Consider the following 22,646-nt stretch of genomic DNA (forward strand, 5'->3'; position numbering starts at 1 on the left):
CTATGAGGGACAACACAGCATTTAAGGAGTACACAATTCATTTCTAAAAGAATGACTTTTCTTAGTAAATTAGTCAATCTGAAATTGACTGAGATGATTAGTCAATTTGACAGACAGGAAAAGGACAGACAAAGGAGCATGCACACAAATGTATTAATTGCTCATATAAGCTTTATTTCCTTAGGAAGTCAGGATAAAACATCTCAGTGATTAATATACAACCAGCAATTGTTCATATCCTGCAGACTTTCCGGAAATAACTGAAATCTGCAAGTAAATTTAACTGAGTCTGTAGCAGATAAAATTAACTAAAAGATGGAGATGTAATTGCCTGAGTCTGTACACAAAGTCAAGCTGAAACATAAATGACAGTTCCATTTTCCTGTTGACCGTTACAACAAATTATCAGGGGTCATGGATTTGTTTCCAGAAATAGGAATGTGAATCTCAGAATCTGAGAGAGTTTGCAATTAGCAGAAAAGTAAAAGTGATTTCTCAGATAGATTACCATCCAGACACAATACTTCTGGGCCAAACTTGCTCTTTTGAGGAACATTTTGTGGAAGTGCGAAGTTTCGGCTTAAAGCTGCACCAGACAAGGGTAACATTATGCATTTGACAGCCTCACCCAGCTTTTTCCTAGATCTGGCTTTGGATGGAGTTTCCCATTACATAAAGTTGATTGCCCAGAACAAATACGATCATGCTGTAACCCTTACATGGTGCTCAGTCTCAAGACAATTTAGTTATTTAACTCATGCCCTCCAATAACCATGGTGTGTAGTACAGCAGGAACGATAGTTATTTCCTGCAGAGGAAATAACTGTGGGTGATGCCCCTGCAGCAGCAGAAGGGGTGGAATATGGGAGATGGTGGGTCCATGGCAATATGGGGGACAGCTGGACTGGGAGGACTTGAAAGAATGGAAAACCAGCAGCAACAGTGGCAAAATAGCAGGCAACAAACAGGAAGTGAGGAGGAGTTAAAATAAAAGAATTGAAAGCACATGAGAAGACCAGCAGGCCTGATGCTGATACTGGCAAACAAAACTGCTAGGAATGCTATGACCCACATCACATGCTGGCAGCAGCACACCATGGTGAATGGATTCTGGCCCGCCAGACAGGACTGCTGTCGTGCAGCAGGTGCCAAGGAAAAGCAAACTGCTCGTTTCCAGTAGTTTAAGAGCTACTCAGGCTTGTAGTTGTTCGTAGGCTCTGCTGCACCACTGGTGGATGCCCTTTGCTGTCACTCTGTCTTAAAGTTCTTCTGTGAGAGCAGACTAGCCCTGACAGGTTTTGCTTTCTGCACTCCATATGTCACTAATCTTTGTGTACAGTAGTACAGCAGTAAGGCTCCCTTAGGAGAAACAGAAGCACAGGAACCTACCAACAGCAGGTGAGACCTGAAGGGTCAACCTAGGGATGGGCTAGGTAGGTCATCCTGATCTCAAATCAAAGCATTAGAAATGTGTCCTTCTTGAAAACAAAGAAACAAAACATAAGTGCTATTGGTCTGGAAACTCTGGATTAAAAATCAGAGTACTGAAGGAAATACGCAACTGTGAGAGTCCTGATGGGAGCAGAAAGTCCCAGCAGTCATAGAAAACAGGACAGATCTTGAAGGAACAGGGAAGGGGCAGGACCAACAGACTGATAACAGGTGGAGCACTAAGATGGAAAGGATGGAGTTAGAGATGTGTCAAACAACCCTAGATGTGGGAAGAGATAGAAGAAATTAGAATAATAGAAAAAGGACATTACAGAGATCTGGAATGGATAAGGATAATGGAAAGGGGGAAGATTTAAAAGTTTTAACTCCATCTGAGAAGTGTACATCAGAACATAAATCCATGTTTTTAATCATTTTTTTCCTTGTCAGTTGACAAATATAAAAACCTATGCAAGCAATTACCTTTAGGTAGATCACAGGGCAACTGCAATACTCCTTTATGCCACCATTCTGTTACAAGTGATGACAGATGATTTACGTGAAACATTTGCTGGAGAAATGCCATCAACATTAATAATGTTACATCAAGAGAAGAAAACACAAGCTCCTGTGGCCTCCCTTCCTTTCTCTGTGCTAAGCACTTCTGTTGTCATATGGAATTTTTTTGTGCAATGATTCTGATTCACAAAATGAATTCCTTTTTAGCTTGAGTTCACGGTTGGTGTTTAGTTCTTTTTCACTGTATTTGTATCCCAATAAACACTGTAATCAATCCATGTTTCCTTATCAGGCACTGTTCCAATTAGACTGTTCTAAAATTTTAGTTAATCAATAGAGTTAATTCTTTACATTTATACACAACAGGCATTTTTCCATTGTAAAAACAGCTTCTTTTTAATGGTCTGAGTGGATGATGCCAGTTTAAACTTAGTTCCCACAGCATACCATGATAAGCAGCACTTACACACACAATCCCACTTTTCGATGAGAAAATGAACATGAGCCAGCTTCAGTGTGTGCTCACAGCCCAGAAAGCCAACCGCATCCTGGGCTGCATCAAAAGGAGCATGACCAGCAGGTCGAAGGAGGTGATCCTGCCCCTCTACTCTGCTCTTGTGAGACCTCCCTTGGAGTATTGTGTGCAGTTCTGGTGTCCTCAACATAAAAAGGACACGGAACTGTTGGAACAACTCCAGAGGAGGGTCACGAGGATGATCAGGGGACTGGTGCAGCTCCTGTATGAAGACAGGCTGAGAAAGTTGGGGCTGTTCAACCTGGAGAAGAGAAGCTGCGTGGAGACCTCATAGCAGCCTTCCAGCATCTGAAGGGAACCTATAGGAATGCCGGGGATGGACTATTCATTAGAGACTGTAGTGACAGGACATGGGGTAGGGGGTTAAAATTTAAACAGGGGAAGTTTAGATTGGATATAAGGAAGAAGTTCTTTACTGTAAGGGTGGTGAGGCACTGGAATGGGTTGCCCAGGGAAGTTGTGAAGGCTCCATCCCTGGTGGTGTTCAAGACCAGGTCCGACAGAGCCTTGGGTGGCATGGTCTAATGTGAAGCATCCCTGCCCATGGCAGGGGGGGTGGAACTAGATATTCTTAAGGTCTTTTCCAACCCTAACTATTCTATGATTCTATGAAGCTGGTGTGGCTAATCATTTGACTATACAATATGAATTATCATTGGCAGAATCATGTGACAGTTGCTCCACTTGTCTTGAAAAAAACGAAAATAAAGAGGACTACAGGTAGATAAGTAAGTTTCTCTTTGCTTTTCAACAGATACTGAACAAAGTTGAATTAATTTTCATTTGTATTCTACTACATAATCCCCTCCCACCCCCTGCTGTAAACCACTACAGTGAACAATTTTTGAAGCAGGTTCCTATTTTCATAAAAGCCTCTCAGATGTTCAAATAAACCATGAAACATAAAGGCACTCATACCCTGAAGACACCAGCCAGCCTCACTAGCATTTTGTCTTTGTCATTCTGTTGGCATGCCCAAGTTCCATTTGCTCTTTTCACTGGTGCAGACAGTACATATGTTGCTAGCTACTAAAGGTAATGACCAAGACACAGGCCCAGGAGCTGTGTTTCTTGGTTTACTTGATCTGGGAACCACAACAGAAGAGGAACTAGATCAAAATGCCTTGCACAATAGCCCTCCATGAGGATTTTGGTGGCTATTCCCATGCTTGCAAAGATCAATGTGGCAAACTCAGACATGAAAACTGGGAGCACGAACTCACAAGGTCTCAATGTCCTGGTTGTCCTAGGATTGTGGTTATGAAGCAAATGGTAAGAACTTTATGCCTGTGTTTCAGTTGTGGTTCTGACAGTGGAGTCTTTGCACTGTATTTGTGTGCAATATTTTCTTATTCTGCTGCATGAAATGTGCTCCCAAACATGTCTATGACAATTAAAAAAAAACCACAAACAAACCAAAAAACCAAGCGACCAATATTAAAGCCACTACTAAGCAAAAATGAAAGTGACCCCATCAATTCAGATTTCCCTAAACTCACCTATCTTTTCTCCTGATGAATACAGGATGTCAGGACTTTGCTGTGCTTTTGCATAGTCTAAATTCTCTTGTTGCATGAAACCCTTTCACTTAAATAAAAATTCAGGCGTTTGTCTTCCCAGGAAGGGTCAGTCTTGACTTCTACATACCAAAATGAGACCAAGCAATTTCTCACACAAAACTTCAAAAAACTTTCTCATTCCTACTCCTGTGTATCAAAAGTACATTACCAAAAGTGATCTGTACGAGCATACATTAAAAAGCAATCTATAGGAGCAATAATATACAGATTCTTACAAGTGAGCTTAATGACCATCTAGAAACTGCTCATTGGTGCGTATGAAACTAGATGATATTTCTGTTTCCACAGCACAGATTACATGGCCAATGACGGAATGAGTATGGAAAGTGACCACTTTGGCACAGCACTTTTTTTGTGACATTGATAGTTACTGATATACCTTTTTTTTTCCCTTGATCTGTAATGAGATAGGAATTAAAAAAAAAAAAAAAAGCTTAGCTATACCCTTTATGTTCAAGACACGGCTAACATCGTTCTTCATAAAGGGTACACACAAAATTTACACTTCACTGCCCCAAATTTAGTCATCCTTAACTACTCACCCTATATGAGCTTAAAACATGAGTAAAGAATGCTGTTTTCCATTGGTCCTGGCACTCAAAACCATCCCACGCAGGTTTTTACTCAGTCTTGGCTTCAGCATACACTCTTCTTCCTTGCTTGGACACATATGGGAAGCTGAAAAGTAGATCGACAGCATGGCAGAAAACCAGCCTGTTCTGCTACCACAATGCTTATTCTTCTGTACCTACACCTGATATCATGTAAGCCCCAAAAAATTCCTTCCCCCAGTGAAAAAATTAGTAAAAGCACCAATCCATGATTAGAGCAGTAATTACAGTGATAAAACAATGATGAAATAACCCTTGGGGGGACTGAAACTGCATGAAAAATCTAAATCTCAATCTCAATCAAGTAAGATCTTATAATAAGTAAGGCTATAAGCAAGAGCTGTTGTAATTAAACTGCAGCTACTACTATCTGCTAATTATTTTTTCTACTTTGAGCAGCAGTGCTAAAGCCCACAGAAGTGTGTGCTCTTGCATGCCTGTGGTGTTGTCACTACCTGTGTTACTGATGCACTGTGAACACAGGAGCTTGTTTCACCTCAGGTCACTCATGAGAAGACACAGAAATCAGAGAATCATAAAATGGTTTGGATTGGAAGGGACCTTAAACCTCATCTAGTTCCAAACCCCTGCCACGGACAGGGCCATCTTCCACCAAACCAGACTGCCCAAAGCTCCGTCCAACCTGGCATGAACACTGCCAGGAATGGGACAAGCCACAGCTTCTCTGGGCAACCTGTGTCACCGCCTCACTACCCTCACAGGAAAATAACGACGATTTCATTAGTTCTGCCATCCCTTCAGCTTTTGACGCACTATTACCAGCAACTACCGTTTAACGTAACGGATGGAAACCAAGCACGAAGCCTCGTGCACGCGCTGCAAGTTTCTCCCTTCACACAGCGCCAGGCTGGCGGCGCTCCGCTCGAGCAGGTCTCTCAGCCGGTCGCCCGGCCTCTCCGGCAGCCGCCCTGTCCAACCTGGCCGGGGTCAGCGGGGACTGAGAGGCTACTCCCAGACAAAAACCACACACCGCAGACGGACCAAAACGACAACGCCCTGCAGCGCAGGCGGGTCTGGATGGGGCCGAGCTCCCCGGACCTCCCACTAGGCGGAGAGGGCGCGGCCGCCGCAGCGCATGGCGGCACATGTAGTTTCCCGCCACCTCCCCACAGAGAGACTACATTTCCCGTGAGGCCGCGCGGCAGAGCGCGAGCGAGCGCCGTCAGCCGCCAATGTTGTTTTCGCTGAGTCGAGCTGCTGGTGTTGTTGGCGGCGGCGCCATATTGGAAGGGACGAGCCCCCGTTAGCGAGGAGCCCCTTGGCGCGGGCCCGGCTGCCGCCATGCTGTATCTGGAGGACTATCTGGAGAGTGAGTGTGTGCGGGACGGGGGCGCCGGGCGGCCGGGCACGGCCGGTGGAACGGGACCGGGACCGGGGCGGGAGCCGCGGCCATGAGGCGGCGCCCCCTCCCCCACGGCGGCGAGTGACTGACTCCCCCCTCCTCCCCCCCCCCCCTCCCCCGCTGTCCCCGCAGTGATCGAGCAGCTTCCCATGGATCTGCGCGACAGGTTCACCGAGATGCGCGAGATGGACCTGCAGGTGCAGAGTACGTGAGTCCCGCCCCTGCGCCTCGGACCGCCCCCTCCCCGCCGCGGCACACACCGCCCCTCCTCTCCCCGCCCCGCCCGCGGGGGAAGGCCGCGGGCACGGAGCGACTGCCGCAGGGCGCGGGCAGCAACGAGCCAGCGAGGGAGGCAGGAAAGAGAGGCGGGGAAGGAGGCAGGAGGAGGCGCCGCTGCCGCAGGGGCGCTCCGCTCTCTGCCGCTGGCCCGGGCCGTTCGCGCCACTTCCCCACCCTGCACCCCGGCTTTCCGGCAGCGCCTGTCCGGTGCAGGAGGCCGGGGAGGAGGGGACCCCGCCTGTCTCGTTGGCATGGTGCGCCTGGCGTCTTCTCCTGCGAACCGGCGCTGCGGGCGGCGGGAGGCGGCGCTGCGGAGGCCCGCGCTGCGCGGGGAGTCGCCGGCACGCAGCGAGGGGCGGGACGCGCTGTTTGGCGCCGTGCTGGCAAGCGGAGCTAGCCTCGGCCCCAGCCCCGCCGACCCGCCCGCTCGCCTCGGGCCCGCCCCGGCCCCCGCCCGCGGCTGCGGCCGGTTGTCGGCGCGAATAGGATCTTGCCGGAGATTCGCTCCTGGGCTTGTGCGGCTCCCAAAGGCATTTTCGGCGGCACGTCCCAAACTCTTTAGATTTTTGATCCCTAAGAGCAGTGATGGTGGTTTGGAACATGAGTTATGTCCCACTCCTGCAGCAGGTAGCGGCGTGCTGTCCCTGAAACTTTTCCAGCCAGCTCCCCTCACAATACTTCCTAATGTGGAGGTGCTTCTTGCTTAGGTTCTCGTGTCCTTGCTGACACATAGCCAAATGCTATCTGCTCTAGGTGTCCTTGTAGATCACTGTGTATCTCCACTGTAATGCAATACACTACTTCATGCTGTTTTCAGGGTGCTTTGATTTTTCATCTTTTCTAATGCAGTCTTACCTGGGACTCGGGTGTCCTGTAACACCTAGTTAGGTGTTGCTGTCATTTAACACACAATTAATGTGTTCATTTATGTGATGTAAAAGTGTTTGTTAATGAAACTTGCTGCACTAAAGATCAGAGGAGTCATCTATACAGAAGGGTCAGACTATTGTAAAGAACAGAGAAAGAGCAAAGGTTGAAATAACAAGTGGATGCCAAGCGGGAATACAGAATGTGCACTGTGGGAGCATAGTTCTTGAAAACAATAATTTAACCTATAATACTTTGAAGTGTGGTCTCAGGCTTTCCCTTGGACGTTTACTTTATCAGACCCAGCAGGTCTGTTTAACAGACTTTACTGACGCATGTTGAATGGCTGTAGGAATTTTTCATATACTATGGGCTAAGTGCTGCCTTCGGTTCAGTGCCTGAAGCTGTGGGAGCAGAGTATGGTTATGGGAAATGGATGCCTCTGAAGTAACTATCGCTAGGGAGCACCAGGAGAGGGAGTGAGCATCTCATTGACTTGAGTACTTCTGAGTACATTGACAAATTTTACCTCTATTCAGGAGGGTGGCAAAGAAGCTAAGAGGTTATTTGAACTTTCAGTCGGCTAGCACTACCAAGGTTGCTGTAGCATCATCTCCTCTGCTTTAACTGGAAGTGGCAAATAACATGTCATATTGTATTTCTGGAAGTAGCAGATGACACTGAGTGTTGTTGTATACTAAGGCCAACCCTAGGCCCAAAGAAGAATTCTCAAACTGCCTGCTGGATGCTGCATGCAAAGCTGGAGGCTGTTAATCATGCTGTGGCATAGTAATTTGCTGTGAAGATTCAGTGTCTCTGAAGTACTTGTAAACAGTGCTTCAATGAGTGAAGCTGTCCCAGAAACCTACATGAGTTGCAATTCAGAGATAACTGTGCTGCTGTGTTTTATAGTCAATGTTGACTTTATATTCTGTCCTGTTTGGACCACATGTTCTTCTAATGGGACAGGTGCTGATGCTTGTTGAAAGAAATATTAAACCAGCTGTACCTACTGTATGTCCTGATAAGGCTGCTGTGGGAAAAGTGATGACCATACAAGTTGTGACTTGACTCTTGAGCTTTAACTGAGCTCCTCATGGAGGGTAAAATATGTTTCTCTGCTTCAGTTCAAATAATGGATTATCAGGCCTCCATAGTAAAATGTCAAGCTCTGGAGAAAGGCCTCTCATAATTCTGTCAACTCTTTAGGGAAATCTTGGTCTAAGAAGTAAGGATCTCAGAATATAGTATCACAGTTTTATTAAAAAGGTGGTGGTGGGGAGAAAAGGTGAAGGAACTTCAGCGTGTCAGAGAGAACTTTTCATGTAATTCAGTAGATCTGACTGCGTCTCCCTGTGCCATCTCTGTTCCTTCAGGAGAAACCAAGTTTCTGTGGAAGTTTTCCCGTGTGCAGTTTCACAGTCTGGTAACCTGTCCTCAATGAAAAGTAAAGAAGGAAGATTTTTTTTTTGTTTTCATGTCTGTGGAACCATTAACTTAAATTAGCACGTACCTGTTTGCACCCTGGGAATAGGAGATAGAACATTTTGCATGTTGGCTTTATGTCATTTGGTAAAGAGCAAAGTTTTGGAAGCCTCCAAATGTTCAGGCTTCTTAATCTTCTCTGTGAATAACAGTGCAAGTAGAAAATGCTTCTTGTACAGGTTCACCCATCTTTAACCTGTTGTACACCAAAACTGTTTGACTACTTTCTTTGTCAGGGTCTGCATAAAGCTGATGTGAGCCTGTGTTAAAACTGTTCAGTCAGTTGTTAGGTTCCTGTTGGTTTTGATCCTGGATATTCCGTTCTCAGCATAGGGAAAATCGTTGTATGCTTTTGATAGCTGAGTATGAATGATCTTCTTGTTATTTATGTGAACAGTTCTAGTTGTGAATTTTCACAAAGTAAGAAAACCTTTGTGCTGCATTGGATTTGAAGTATTAATCATAGTTGGGTATTTCTGAGTTTCTTGAAGAAACTTAACTTAGATGACAGCGATCATGAGATCCAGTTTTACCAGTGGATTCTGCGAAGTGTATTAGTGTTTTATACCCAGAGCCTAAAGTCTGTAGGTAGTTGATGCATTGTCACGTTTAATTTGAAACTGCTGTGTTGACAGTATTTCTGAAAGTGCTGTGAAGAATTCAGTGCTGTTGTCTATCCTGAGACTAGCATGGCCGTCAAAGCTAGTTTGACTGAGGCAGCTGCATGTTCTTGGAGATATGCAAGCTGTTGCATGCACAATTGTCCAGCTGTTGAAATAGTAAACTCAGTGCTTTTGCCTTTTGGGTTGGTTGTTTTTATTGATTTTGTTTAGGATTTTTGTTTTAAAGTAGGGTGGAGGGAAAAGGAAGGGAATCCCTGTTCGTGTCTCAGTAAACAAATAACTTGTATTTGACATTTTCCTTTCTTACGATAGTTAATGTTAGAGAATTTATGGCTTTATTTTTTCCCTTTATGGTATTTCTCAACTTCATGTAAGTGAGAATCCTGTCCAAAGAGTGTTTAATCATTTACCCTTTAGTGCTACCTTGGGGGGGGTGGGGGGAATAACTTTGTGAGTGCTTTCAATTTGCCCTCACCCTTCCTAGCATACAGTGGAGAGGGCCTTGACGTAAAGGTGGTGACTTGACTCTTTAAGTTGCTCTACCTTTTTGAGGCACTAATTTTTTCAATGATTTGGTTTTGTATTTGACTGTTTCTCTTAGGAGAACATTTTGTTTCCTGCTCAGTTTGTAACTGGCTAGAATGTTCCAAAGTCAGCAGTCTAGAGCCCTGGGTGAGGAGTTTGGGTCATGCTTTAAGTCACTACCACTGCTCTTAGGGACAAAAAACCTTTAGAACTTGGAGTCCTGCCTGTCCCATGCTGGAGAGCACAAGAACCTTGATGAGAATCCTACCAGAATGCAATTCTGCTTCTTGGAAATTAAGGTAAGTATTTCCCTCCTCTGTCCCCTGTCACTTGGTTGTTTTGGTTTTTTGGTTTTGTTTTGGTTTTTTTCCCTTCTCTTGCACCTCAGTCCTGTCAACTTTGTTTAAGAAAAAAATTCCGCCTTATTTCATAACGTTTATGTACATGAGAAGGTAACATTTACCTTAATCTTTTCCTGTGCTACAGATGCAATGGATCAACTTGAGCAGAGGGTAAATGAATTTTTTATGAACGCAAAGAAAAACAAACCTGAATGGCGAGAAGAACAAATGACATCAATCAAAAAAGTAAGGATATCACCGGAGTGGATCACATTTTTCTTTTGCAAACTAAGATAACCTTAGGAAACATAGCTTACGATTGATGGACACTTAAGCATTCAGAATTGTGACTTCCTGTGGGCTTTCAAAGAGATGAATAGAACTGCCTAGGAGGAGAAAAATGACTGGAAAGTTTCTTTCATCAAGCATTTCTCTAAATTAGTTTTTGCATTTGCTAGTATTTTTAAAATTGTGATCCTGAAATGGTGAGGAAACCAGGTACTAAATTTTCAGCCCAGACTTTTTGTTTCTGCCTGTGTGACATGAAGTTATGTAAATTAATTGGCTTTCTTTTAAATGATGTTTTTCAAGCTTAGCTTCAGCATTTCTTGTGGTTCAGCCTGTGTCCTTGTATGTGTTATACATGCATTACATATAGCTTTGGGGGGGGGGGGGGGAAGAATAAAAAGATGAATGTGTTTTGTTTTATCCTTTAACAGTTAGGTGTTGGGGCTGGTATTGTTAGTCTATAATTTTGTCAGGAGAAAATCCTTTGTAGTCTCTTCACTTGCCACTTCAGCCCCTTATTTGGCCAAGGGGTGTTTTTTTCTTAATTACTACAAATAAATTACTATGTTAAAGAAAAAAAAAAGAAGGCGGCTCTGATGTCCATAGAGTAAATTATGAATTTGCTTTTGATTATATTTGAACCAAAATTTCAGGTAGTTTTTTCTTAAACAAAATCATCCTCAGTGGAAATTGAGAATAAGAAGGTACTTAAACCTGTTTAAATCTGGAGTAAAATAGTGCAAACATACCTAAAAAGTTTTGTCTTGGATTTTCATTAATTAGAGCAGACTTTAAAATTGGATTGCTTTAGTCAAATTATTTTGTAATATGCTTATATGTTATGTAAATATATTTAAAAATAATTTAAACTATATATAAATCATTATCTCTATTTAACTATGGTGCTGGAAAGGCCTTCACTACTGGTACTGTTGAGCATCATTGTGAAGGGCAGTGGTATCTGCAGTGCTCCCTGCAAAGACATCATCTCATGTTGAGTCCGTAAGCTTATGCTATGTAATATAGAACAGATCTAAGACTGTTTCTTTTCTTGTAGCCTTTCTTACAGGAATCTAAATGCCACTGTGGGAGGAAGTGTCCACATCTTGTAGTTTGGTGTTTCCGAAGGCACAAACAATACGCTGATATGTATTATATCTGTCATCTAAAACTTAGCTGATCATTGTAGAGTTTCACAGTCTTTCTGAAAACTGGTGTGAATTTCTCCTTTTAAGTTACATATTGTGCTGGATGACAATACCTTAAAATGACTGAAATTAATTCAGTTATGTTCATAATTTAAAAAAAAAACCCTCTCTTTAAAACAGGATTATTATAAAGCTTTGGAAGATGCAGATGAGAAAGTGCAACTGGCTAATCAAATATATGATTTGGTAAGTGGACAGAAGTGGTGAATTGTCTGCTTGTCCCCAAGAAGTTATAAACATTTTGATAAGGACTACAACTCTGCTACTTGTATTGTTAGATCAGCTGCATTACAGATTTTTTTGCTGGTGAAAGAAAAATTAAATATTTATTGACTTTTTAAGTATTTTATTGCTTTAGGTAGTAAGTGTCACTTAAATATAAAACATACAGAAATAATTTTAGAAATTACGTTGATTTTGTTTGGTTTATTTCTTTTCTGAACAGAGGCCATGAGCAAGTTACTCTTCCTTATAGCGTGTGGATTTTGAATTTTAAGTAGATTTATTTTACATTTCCTCAGAAGACAGAACCTGCAAGTCAGGACCGCACTAAAATATAGTAGACATTAAACAAATATTTCTTGTCTGCTTTAGTTTTACTTCAACTAACCAAAAGTTTATTCCAAAAGTTGGAACTTATCCCCTGTCTTTTGGTTAGCTGTTAACTGCAAAACGTGTTCAATTTTTAATAGGTTAGAGACAGGTACATTCTGCAGTATGACTACAGATGAAGGAAGCATTTGGAACACAGTGTTTCTTTCCATGATATTAAGTTCAGATATTTTTTGTTAATTTTCAGTACCCAAGAACATGTCATAGTTTACTCAAATGCACAGGAGCCTTTACACTTTCATTTTAGAGACTCTTTTACTCAGTACTTATGTTTACTGATGTGTCTAATAGTGTACAAATTGTAACTCAGTGATTTTGCAGTTTCCCCAGTGCAGCCCAATGTCTGCTTAAGCACATGTTGTGAACTGTTCTTTCTCTTTCCCTTTCTATATGCATATCTACAACACCCCCAAGTCCTTTAATCTTTTTGTCAAGAAACACTTCAATCTGTGTCTTGGAACATTGCCTATAGTAAGAGGCGGGCTTCTAGCTGCTGAGCCAATATCCAGCCTTACTGTATCCCGTGACTGACTGCACAGTTTAGGATCAGCAGCAGTATGTTCGTGTTAACTTGAGCATCTCTGCTGAGTTAGCAAACTGTAGGTGACTGAGAAGTTATGCTTCTGCATTTTTGTAGGTGCTTAGTGCTGTGTGGCAGGGAAATATTTAGCAAATCTGAGATGAAGGATGTGGATATTCATGTTTCAGAACTAGATGCTATTTACTGTTTTGTCTCAAAAACAGGTAGACCGTCATTTGAGAAAATTGGACCAGGAGCTTGCTAAATTTAAAATGGAGCTGGAAGCAGATAATGCTGGAATTACAGAAATATTAGAGAGACGTAAGTATGCATGATTTTATTTAGGATCTTGACAGCTTTTCCATCAGTCTGTAAAATTAAAAAAAGCATACATTTGTTAGTGGCTTCAAGTATTTCCATGTGTTTTGCTATTGTGTTTAACCCACATACTTTTCATCAGTCAGTGATTCTCAGATCTCAGTTTCAACCTCAGTTTTTACCAGTGAAGTCAAAATACACCTGAGTAATTCGAGTATACTTTTCACACAACTGTTGTACTTGTGAGTTCCTAGAGTAGGGTGCAGAATTCTTTAAACTTGTTTTTAATGACTAGGTATTCAGCTAAGTACTTCAGCCTAAGCTTGCCATCTACCTATTTGCAAGTGTACTATTTCTTACTTCAATTGACTACCACCAAATTGAGGAGGGTAGCTATTTTAGTTACATGGGTGGAATGCGAAGTTAGTTACTCTGTTTTTTTTTAAAGGGGAGAGAGTAGATTGTTTTGTAATGGGGTAGCAAGGGAAAAACATTTTTGGTAAGAAACCCACATGCTTAACAAATAGAGCAATGCTGGTATTTAGGCTGTGAACAAAAATGTAATGTCAGCTTTTTGGCCAATTTGGTGCATCACGGAATCTCAGGGTTGGAAGGAGCCTTTGGAGATCATGTAGTCCAACACCCCTGCCAAGACAGGGCCACCTACAGCAGGTTACACAAGAACTTGTTCAGGTGGGTTTTGAATGTGTCCAGAGAGGGAGACTCTACAACCTCCGTGGGCAGCCTGTTCAGTACTCTACCACCCGTGTCATAAAGTTCTTCCTCATGTTGAGGTGAAACTTCTTGTGTTTTAGTTTATGGCCGCTGCTTCTTGTCCTGTCACTGGGCACCACTGAAAAGAGTCTGGCACCATCCTTCTGGCATCCGCCTTTGAGATATTTACCTGCATCAATGAGATCCCCTTTCAGTCTTCGCTTATAGACTAAACAGGCCCAGGTCCCACAATCTCTCCTCTTAAGAGAGATGCCCCAGACCCCTGATCATCCTTGTGGCCCTCCACTGGACACATTCCAGTTTTGTGTTTCTCATACTGAGGAGCCCAGAACTGGACACAGTACTCCAGATGTGGCCTCACCAGGGCTGAGGAGGGAGGATTACCTCCCTTGACCTGTTGGCCACACTCCTGATGCACCCCAGATTACTATTGGTCCTCCTGGCCACAAGTGTATACTGCTGACACATGGTCAGCATTATCTGTCAGTTCTCCCAGGTCCTTCTCAGCTGAACTGATTTCTAGTAGGTCAGCCCCCAGTCTGTACTGGTACTTGGGGTTCTTCCTCCCTAGATGCAGTACCCTACTCTTGTTGAACCTCATTAAGTTTCTCTCTACCCAATTCTCCAGCTTATCAGGGGTCCTGCTGAATGGCAGCACAGCCTTCAGGTGTATCAGCCACTCCCCCCCCAGCTTTGTTATCATCAGCAAATTTCCTGAGGGTATGCTTTAGCCCTTTATCCATGTCATTGATGAACAAGTTGAGTAAGACTGGACCCAGTGCTGATCCCTGTGAACACCACTGACTGCAGGCCTCCAACTTGATTCTTCTCCGCTGGTCACAACCTTCTGAACTCTGCCATTCAGGCGGTTCTAAATCCACCTCACTGTCCATTCATCTAACCGCACTTCCTAAGCTTACATACAAGGATGTTAACGGTAGTGTCGAAAGCTGTGCTGAAGTCAAGGTAGGTAACATCCACTGCTCCCCTCGTCAACCCATCTTGCTGTATCATCATAAAAGGCTGTTAGATTGGCCAAGCAAGATTTATCTTGCGCTTGGTGAATCCATGCTGACTACTACTGGTGACATTCTTTTCTACATGCTTGGAGATGACCTGAGTGACTTGAGTGCAGAAGAAACCATCCTTTCTGTACATATCAGCATTTAGACATGAATTTCAAATGTGATCGTGATAAATTTCAAAGTTGGTGTAACTACTATGATTATGGAGCTGAGAGGCAGTGACTGCTCTCATACCCAAGGACACTGAAAAGTAACCTCAGTCCCTTGCGGAGATTAGGAATAATTATTCTTTCTTTATTTTTTTGTGTTGCCCTGTTATAAAAGATGGGAATTTTTGTATATTTTATTTTTAATTCATACTACAAATAACAGGCACAAAAATAAAACTGCAAAGTAAGTGCTTTTAGTGAGCTGGAAACTACAGAAAAGGACTAGTTTATTTTAGTTGGAATCCCAGCTGAATTTGTAAGATGTGATACCATCTTCAGTTTAGCTATGTGTTTGGTGAGTAGATAGGTAGAGTTCAAGAACTCAAAATAGAAACGTACCAGACTTTCCTCTTTAAGGTAGTTTGTTGGGATTTTTTTATTAAAGGGAAAAGTAGAAGCATTTTTAGCTTTCAGACTAAATACATATTATGGAGGTTCCGCCAGAGGGCAGCCTTTGGACTAGTTCCTAGCATGATTGATGTTAGCTCAACCAAAATAGCCCCTCATGCTTTGAACCTCTTTGAGAATAATTTTCTTTAAGCTTTTGTAGTACAGTCATGTGCTTTTTGAAGTCACTGGAAAAAAGGTAAAGAAATGTTGAAGCTACAGATTTTGAAAAATGAATGTGAGTTTCTTGAATTGACTTCTGTATAAATGTACGTTGCTAGGTATTGCAGCTATTCAAAATCTTACTGCCAAAGATTCATATGCAGACTGTTATATATTGTTACATGCAATTTATGGTCAAAATCTCTCCTCATATTACAAGAAAATTTATTTTTAGATGAAGACTTATATTTGTGCCCTCCTGCCTTTTTTCTTTTTTTTTTTTTTTTTAGCTTGTGATTGTTGCTCTGTATTTTTGAATGTTATGGAAACTTGGATGATGATCTAAAGCCCTCCCTGTTGAATGTTAGGTCATCTTTTCAGACATTGCTAGTGCTTATGTATTTTGGCTCAGTGGGACAAGGTGCCTCATTAATATAGTTTACTTGTTATAGTCGTCTTCTCAATTCATATTGGTGTAGATTGTCAGTACTTTTGGTGTTGCATTTTCCAACCATCACTGCCACGTGTGCAACTTATGCTCATACATGGCATGTTGAGGGCAGTGGTGTTGTTTATTCTCTTTGCGTCAACAGTTGGACAGCAGCATGCACCAATTTTTGTTTTACAACTGTTCATCTCACTGGCTCCTGGTTCTACTTCCAGGAAGGGTTTCAACCCCAGCTGTGCTCCTTCTGATTAAAATAAATATAACTTCATAGTGATTTGGTTAATATTGTAAAGATTCATTTAGTATCTAAAAGTCAAAACTACGCCAATGATAACTGAAATTTTTCTCTCCTTTTTACTTCCCTCTTAGGGTCTTTGGAGCTGGATACACCATCACAGCCTGTGAATAACCATCATGCTCATTCTCACACTCCAGTAGAGAGTAAGTATTTTGAGACTAACAAACATGTAGTTACAGTTTGACTTTCAAGCTGAAAAGGTTTTACATTTAAGTTCCCTTAATTTCTTTCATTTAGAAAGGAAACACAATCCATCTTCTCACCATAGTACAACAGATCATGTTCCTGAAAAGAAGTTTAAATCTGAAGCTCTTCTATCTACCCTGACTTCAGATGCTTCTAAAGAAAATACGCCAGGTAATCTTCGTTGTCTTGGTTTTTAATCAGGAGAAATCCAGTCGTATTTGTGAGTTACTGTCTCTTGAAATCAGAGGCTCATCCTCTTTCTTCTGGGATTTTCAGTCATTTATAACATGTGAAATAGCAGCTATTGTTGCTCATCTGTGTTGTCCATGAAGTGCATCAGCTTTGTTGTCATTTAACAGCTGCATGTTGGTTGTTTCTTTTTATTTACACTGCTTGGAGGGAGATACAGTGCAGTTTCATTCAGCTAGTGGTAGAAATACGAGATTAATGCATTATTATTTTGGGAGAGAGAAACATATGCAACAATTTCCAAAGTGGGGGATTCACACTTTTGGGTTTTTTTTTTTTTAAGGGTTGGTCTGATGTGGCATTGGCTACAATAAAATAAGTTTTTGCATTGTCTGTTTCAGAAGAGGTGAGAATTCTTTGAGTCATGAATGAAAAAACCCAAAACCAAACACAGCTTTCTGCCCATTTTCAAAATTGGGATGCTTCATAGTTGATTTTTTTTTTTTTTCTGAAAATAAAAGATTATGAGAGGTTATAGTAAGTAAATGACCTTTTGTTTTGGAGTTTAGTGCTGTTCATCACTTTTAGGTAGTCTCCCTCACGCCCATGTTACTTTTATTTTGAAGGAACTTCACATGAGGTAGCAAATAAAATGTAATTATGTTTGAGCAGCTCTCAGTCTGTAGATGGCCATGGAAATCTGTGTTGCATTAAAACTGTGGTTTGTATTTTTTAGAATTGAAATTGTTAAAAGTTTTACTTCAGAAACAGTGTAGGGGTCCCATCAAATTCTTCTCTCTTCCTGATGGTTACAGTAGTCAGCATTGTTTCAGTGGAAATTTGGTTTATAGAGACATAGGCATCTGTTCTTTGATAGCTGAGTATGATAGTGAGGACTGCCTTTCTAAAAGGACTCCCTGCGCATGAGGATAAGGGGGAATAAACTTCTTTTCTTCAGCCAATACTGGCTGTGTCAAATGGCTTCTTAAAACTTTTTTCCCAAATGATCAGACTGCTTTGGTGCATAAACGGAGTTCCTGCTCTTTCACTGGTTGTCGTATATAACTCTTCTTAAAATGCAAAGGAATTTAGTTTCATTTTAAATTTCATAAATGTGTTCTGTTCATCAAGGGTGTCGAAACAGTAATTCATCATCCTCTTCAAACAATGCATACAATACAAACTCTTCTCAACCATTGGCATCATATAACCTGGGCTCATTATCTTCAGGATCTGGGGCCGGTGCAATTACCATGGCAGCAGCTCAGGCAGTGCAAGCCACGGCACAGGTAATGTCAATGCCTTATTGTTCTTCTGCCATTTGCTACTGGTTTAAGAAGAAAGACTAATGTGTTTGGGGTTTTTTTTTGTTCAGGTGCTTTGTTGTTGGGTTTTTTTAATCTGAATTCCCATGATCACTTTCAGCTGCAGTGGTTCGGTACTCATCATTTTCATTTATATGCTACAGCTTCATCCTGTAAAATTTGCATAATGGGGAGAGCTTATTCTCTAGCTTTTCCTGTGGGATATTCTTACCCTTTTTTACCACTTACTATACATCATTTTGTTAACAGGGTAACTAATGAACCTGTACAAATAATTAGCAGTTAGCAACATGGTCTGTCTTCTGTAAGAGCTCCATGGTGTAATCTGATACAGTATCAGTATTCCTTTTAGATGAAGGAAGGAAGACGAACATCCAGCCTAAAGGCCAGCTATGAAGCATTTAAGAACAATGATTTTCAGCTTGGAAGAGAATTTTCGTTATCCAGAGATTCCTCTGGGTATTCATCATCAGCTCTGGCATCTACATTAACACAGACATTAAGTTCATCAACCACAGATTCACGAAGTGGCAGAAAAAGCAAGTAAGTGTTCTCAGTTGTTGACTGCAATTAGTTTTTAAGATGGCTAAAATGTCTTTTAAAGGTCATGGACTGAATTGGAAATACTTCATATTAAATAAGGGGAGGTAGTTATTGTCTGCTGGCCTTTTTTTGTTCACGTCTTTCTTGTTTTGTCCTCTCACTTCCTTTTCTTTAAGCAAACTCACTCCAAGGTTTTAAAGCCAATCAAGATACTTATTTTTCAATTGTGATATAGTCTAGTGTCTTCCATCATTTTTCTGTGTTCTGGAGAGATTTGACCTAACGGCAAATGTTGGGAATTGCCATGCAATGCCTCGTAGTTGGTTTTGAAATAACCTGAAGGTCTGCTTCCTGCCACTTCACAAATAATTACAGTTTCTGATGGCTGACATCTATGACAGGGAAAATGAAGTCTAAAACCAGTTTAAAACACCATAGTGTCATAACACATTGTGACAACAGTCACTAGGTGTACTTGAGTTTGTACTTGAGTTGTACGTCTGCCCATCCTTGTGACTTGTAGGGGTTTGGTTTTTTCTTCATACAGATTTGAGTATGTTCACAGCTCAGTTAATAATTTTGTCTTGGAAGCATTTTTCTTCTATGGATATCTTGGGTGTCATATATGACCTGTAAACAGAAGCATAGAATTTGTATTCTGGCACTCTTCTATGGAGTGTTTGGTGATGCTTGGGTGCAGATTAACATAGAATTGGTCATCTTCAAAAAAGTTATATATCATACATAACATTATTTGTATGTAAATTTCTGTTTTATTGGTAGCATAATTTTTATGGGGACTTGACACCAAAGCTGTTGATGGAAAATTTTGTGAAGAAAACCATTCATTAAAGCTATTGGACAGTTTAAAGCTGTTATATTCCATTGATTAGAGCGGTGTGTCTTGCACTTGTAAGCAGGGATGACTTGTTTCCAAAGAGCATTCAGCGTGTCTGTTTCAGTTCTTGCAGTTGTTGAATGAATGAAGTTAATGAGTGATGCTTTGGCATTGACATACTGCAGTATTTCAGAGTCAACAAAGTACTTGTTAATGATTCTTTCATTTGGCAGGAGATAAATTTAAATTATTTATACTTCTTTTTTTTTCCCCCTCTTTCCTAGAAACAACAACAAATCTTCAAGTCAGCAGTCATCATCATCTTCCTCTTCTTCCTCTCTATCATCATGTTCTTCTTCATCTGCACTGGCACAAGAGCTATCACAGCAAACAGCAGTAATACCAGAGTCTGATTCTAATAGCCAGGTTGACTGGACCTATGATCCAAATGAGCCACGTTATTGCATATGTAATCAGGTAAGAATGGCCCCCAGCCTGAAATATACTGCTATAGTTGAACTTCCTTCTCTGATTGCTGATTTAGAACCATTCTGTTTGCAGTCTTGAAATTCTGGTCTGTTTTTATTTACTTACTGGTGATACGAATAATTAACTGTTGAAGCTAAAACCAAGAAAGGTTTACAGTAATATGACATACTGGAAAGTTTTGTATTTTCTAATAAAGACATCAGGAGTTATCAAATTAAAAATTGAACAGGTTTACAGTGAATTAAGTTAAGAATTTAAGTTAGTAAGGAGTTTGCCTGGTCTCACCTATTCTTCTTAAAAAATTACCAAACAAACCTCACAAAAACCCCAGCCAATTAGGTTTTGTAAAAGCTATCCAGAAACTTGAGAGACTGAATGACAACATGAGAAACTTTTATTTTAAAATGCTTGTTCTTATTATGAACACTTTTAAGAGTGTTGTCTTTTTTTAGAATTTATAGAAATTTACTTGAAAGTGTTTGTTTCATAGAATCCTAGAATTGTTTGGGTTGGAAGGGATCTCAAAGATCATCTAATTCTAGCCTAGTTTCAAATAAGGTGCTTGAAATTGTCATGTATGCAAGGGAAATACCAGACATAATCTTGAAAACTGGGCTGATAATGTACTGAGCACTGTTGTTTAGGCGAGAATGTGCTTTGTTTGGGTTTTAAATGCTGATCTTTTTTATCCAACCTGAAATATGCAGAAGTTGGGGGGGGGGGGGGGGGGGTGTGCATTAAAAAATTATTAAAATCAGTTTGCTGTGAACATGATGTTCTTTGGGTTTTGTAACGAGAAAAATCAAAATAGTTTTACTGCTGTTAATGAAAAACTCAAAGGAAGAAGCTTAAACTTTACCCCTTTGAAAATGTCGATTGCTTTTAATTAGTAATAGGATTTTTTTTCTTATTTACTAGGTGTCCTATGGTGAAATGGTAGGCTGTGATAACCAAGATGTAAGTAACAAAGCTCAAAAGGCTCATGAAAGGCTTGTGCATGTAACTGTTGGTTGCAGGATTTACTTTTGAGATGGTTTTAGAGTACAGTTTTTTAGAGTAACGTGCATATGAGTTGAACCATTCTTCAGGAAACGTGTCATCTGTCACCACAGTTCAGTTTCTTTTAGAAGGCTTCACCCTTTGCTGGGAACCTCTGACATCTTTAAAATGCCCATTATTTCTGGGAACTTTTAGCTGTGTCACCACTAATGTCAGTTGTCCTCTTAAAATAAAAAAAGTTTTAAAAGAACAGTTGAATGTACTCATGTATTTACTGGGTTACCACATTTAAACAGAAGTGAGTGATGAGATAGCTTTTGTGTCACTTAGTGTTGTCAAACTAAGTATTTCAAAGCATAACATTCTTGTGCTCTGTGAGTCTTATGTATGACTTCTAGAAATTTTATCACTACCCTTAGTCTATTGAGTGTACGATAGGGACCGATATCCTCCTCTCTTCTCCTTCTGAGCTGTAACTTTATGTGAAAAGCAGAATCTGTGCTTTTTACTCACACTTCATTTTAATAGAATTGTATTTATAATACATGTTTTGAAGGGGGGGAAAGAAAAAAAAGCCAAATCCCAAACCTTTTCTTTAACTCTGTTTTTATAGTGCCCTATTGAGTGGTTCCACTACGGATGTGTTGGACTTACAGAAGCACCGAAAGGGAAATGGTACTGTCCACAGTGTACGGCTGCAATGAAGAGAAGAGGCAGTAGACATAAATAAATTTCTTCATCTTGAAAACAAATTACGTATGAAAGGTTTTCTAGAGGACTTGGGAGGGGGAGGAACCCTCACCACACTTCCTTGCAACCACTTAAGGGTTAACATAGCAGTTGTAACATCTTGAACTATTGATTTTGCTAGTTGTGTTTTAATATTGTAAGTAAATTATTTATGCACATTGATGTGCTACAGATACTATTCCAGTGAGCCTTGGATTGTTCCATTGGCCAGCATATGCAGACATTTGTACTATCAAACCATTTTCTCTAAGCAGTGGGCATTCTACAATTATTCAATCTTCCAAAAATTCCGGTAAGTCAAGATTTTAAATGTATGTTTTATATACAACAGATATATTCTGCTGCATGTACTGTACTCAAGAGCTGTTATGTTACACTTCTGTATATAAATGGTGCAAAAAGTCAGTGCTTCTGGAAAAAAAGAGACAATGATTTTTAAAATGCCTTTATAGGTTTGGTTCTTTATGAAACATAATTCAGCAGGCTGAAGAAAATGGTTCTTGTATACAGCGGGCTGTTGTCCTCTAGGGTACTTGAGTATGTAAAAACAAAAAAAATGCTGTAGAATAAAACAAACTTGTGCCATTAGTCTTTATATGTTTCTGCTCCAGAGAAGGAGCAGGCCGTAAGAGGAAAAAAGGTGTTAAAGTGATGATAAATTTTTATACCAAATGTGTTTATTTTTTTGTGCAAGTAATCCTTTAAATTTGAATTGTATTAGGTGTTAAAATAAAACAACCTCAACTCCTCAAATTAATGTTTCCTGTATATTTGTCAAAAATACAGGATTATCCCTGGAATGGGAGAATTTCAGAAGACTGTAGCTATGTTTGCGTAAGAAATTCCTAAGCAGGACCCATGTGAAGGATGGTTGTACAGGAGGACAGTTCTCTGGTGGCTGGATAATTAATACATGTACAGGCAAATGATGAATTATCATTTGCCTTCATGTTGATCA

The 22,646-nt window shown here is 40.8% G+C and overlaps 1 protein-coding gene across 7 annotated transcripts; it reads left to right on the plus strand.

Annotated features, from left to right (window-relative positions):
• Positions 1 to 5,845: 5,845 nt before the first annotated feature.
• ING3 (inhibitor of growth family member 3) lies at positions 5,846 to 22,441 on the plus strand. 7 transcript variants are annotated; one of them, XM_057412176.1, is made up of 13 exons: positions 5,989 to 6,006; positions 6,172 to 6,243; positions 9,895 to 10,117; positions 10,305 to 10,405; positions 11,776 to 11,841; positions 13,012 to 13,108; positions 16,441 to 16,512; positions 16,607 to 16,726; positions 17,876 to 18,033; positions 18,422 to 18,612; positions 19,735 to 19,927; positions 20,858 to 20,896; positions 21,552 to 22,441. In XM_057412176.1, exons 4-13 carry the CDS (start codon positions 10,310 to 10,312, stop codon positions 21,666 to 21,668), a joined length of 1,149 nt encoding a protein of 382 aa, XP_057268159.1. In that variant the 5' UTR covers positions 5,989 to 6,006; positions 6,172 to 6,243; positions 9,895 to 10,117; positions 10,305 to 10,309; the 3' UTR covers positions 21,669 to 22,441. The 7 variants fall into 7 exon arrangements, with proteins under 7 accessions (XP_057268156.1, XP_057268157.1, XP_057268162.1 ...); XM_057412178.1 differs by having other exon boundaries at positions 10,011 to 10,117; XM_057412173.1 differs by lacking the exon at positions 9,895 to 10,117 and having other exon boundaries at positions 5,846 to 6,006.
• The last annotated feature ends 205 nt before the right edge of the window (positions 22,442 to 22,646 follow it).

This window comes from Pezoporus wallicus, unplaced genomic scaffold, assembly GCF_028554395.1.
Source record: "Pezoporus wallicus isolate ANWC-B61680 ecotype Strahan unplaced genomic scaffold, APGP_CSIRO_Pwel_v1 contig_3858, whole genome shotgun sequence".
Classification (NCBI taxonomy): Eukaryota; Metazoa; Chordata; class Aves; order Psittaciformes; family Psittacidae; genus Pezoporus; species Pezoporus wallicus.

What these genes read in the sequence shown, in the direction of transcription:
- ING3 (XM_057412173.1), top strand. Translation starts at nt 5,979, where the DNA reads ATGCTGTATCTGGAGGACTATCTGGAGA. An exon ending in TCTGGAGGACTATCTGGAGA is followed by an intron (nt 6,007 to 6,171) that starts GTGAGTGTGTGC and finishes CTGTCCCCGCAG; the next exon opens with TGATCGAGCAGCTTCCCATG. An exon ending in CTAATCAAATATATGATTTG is followed by an intron (nt 11,842 to 13,011) that starts GTAAGTGGACAG and finishes TCTCAAAAACAG; the next exon opens with GTAGACCGTCATTTGAGAAA.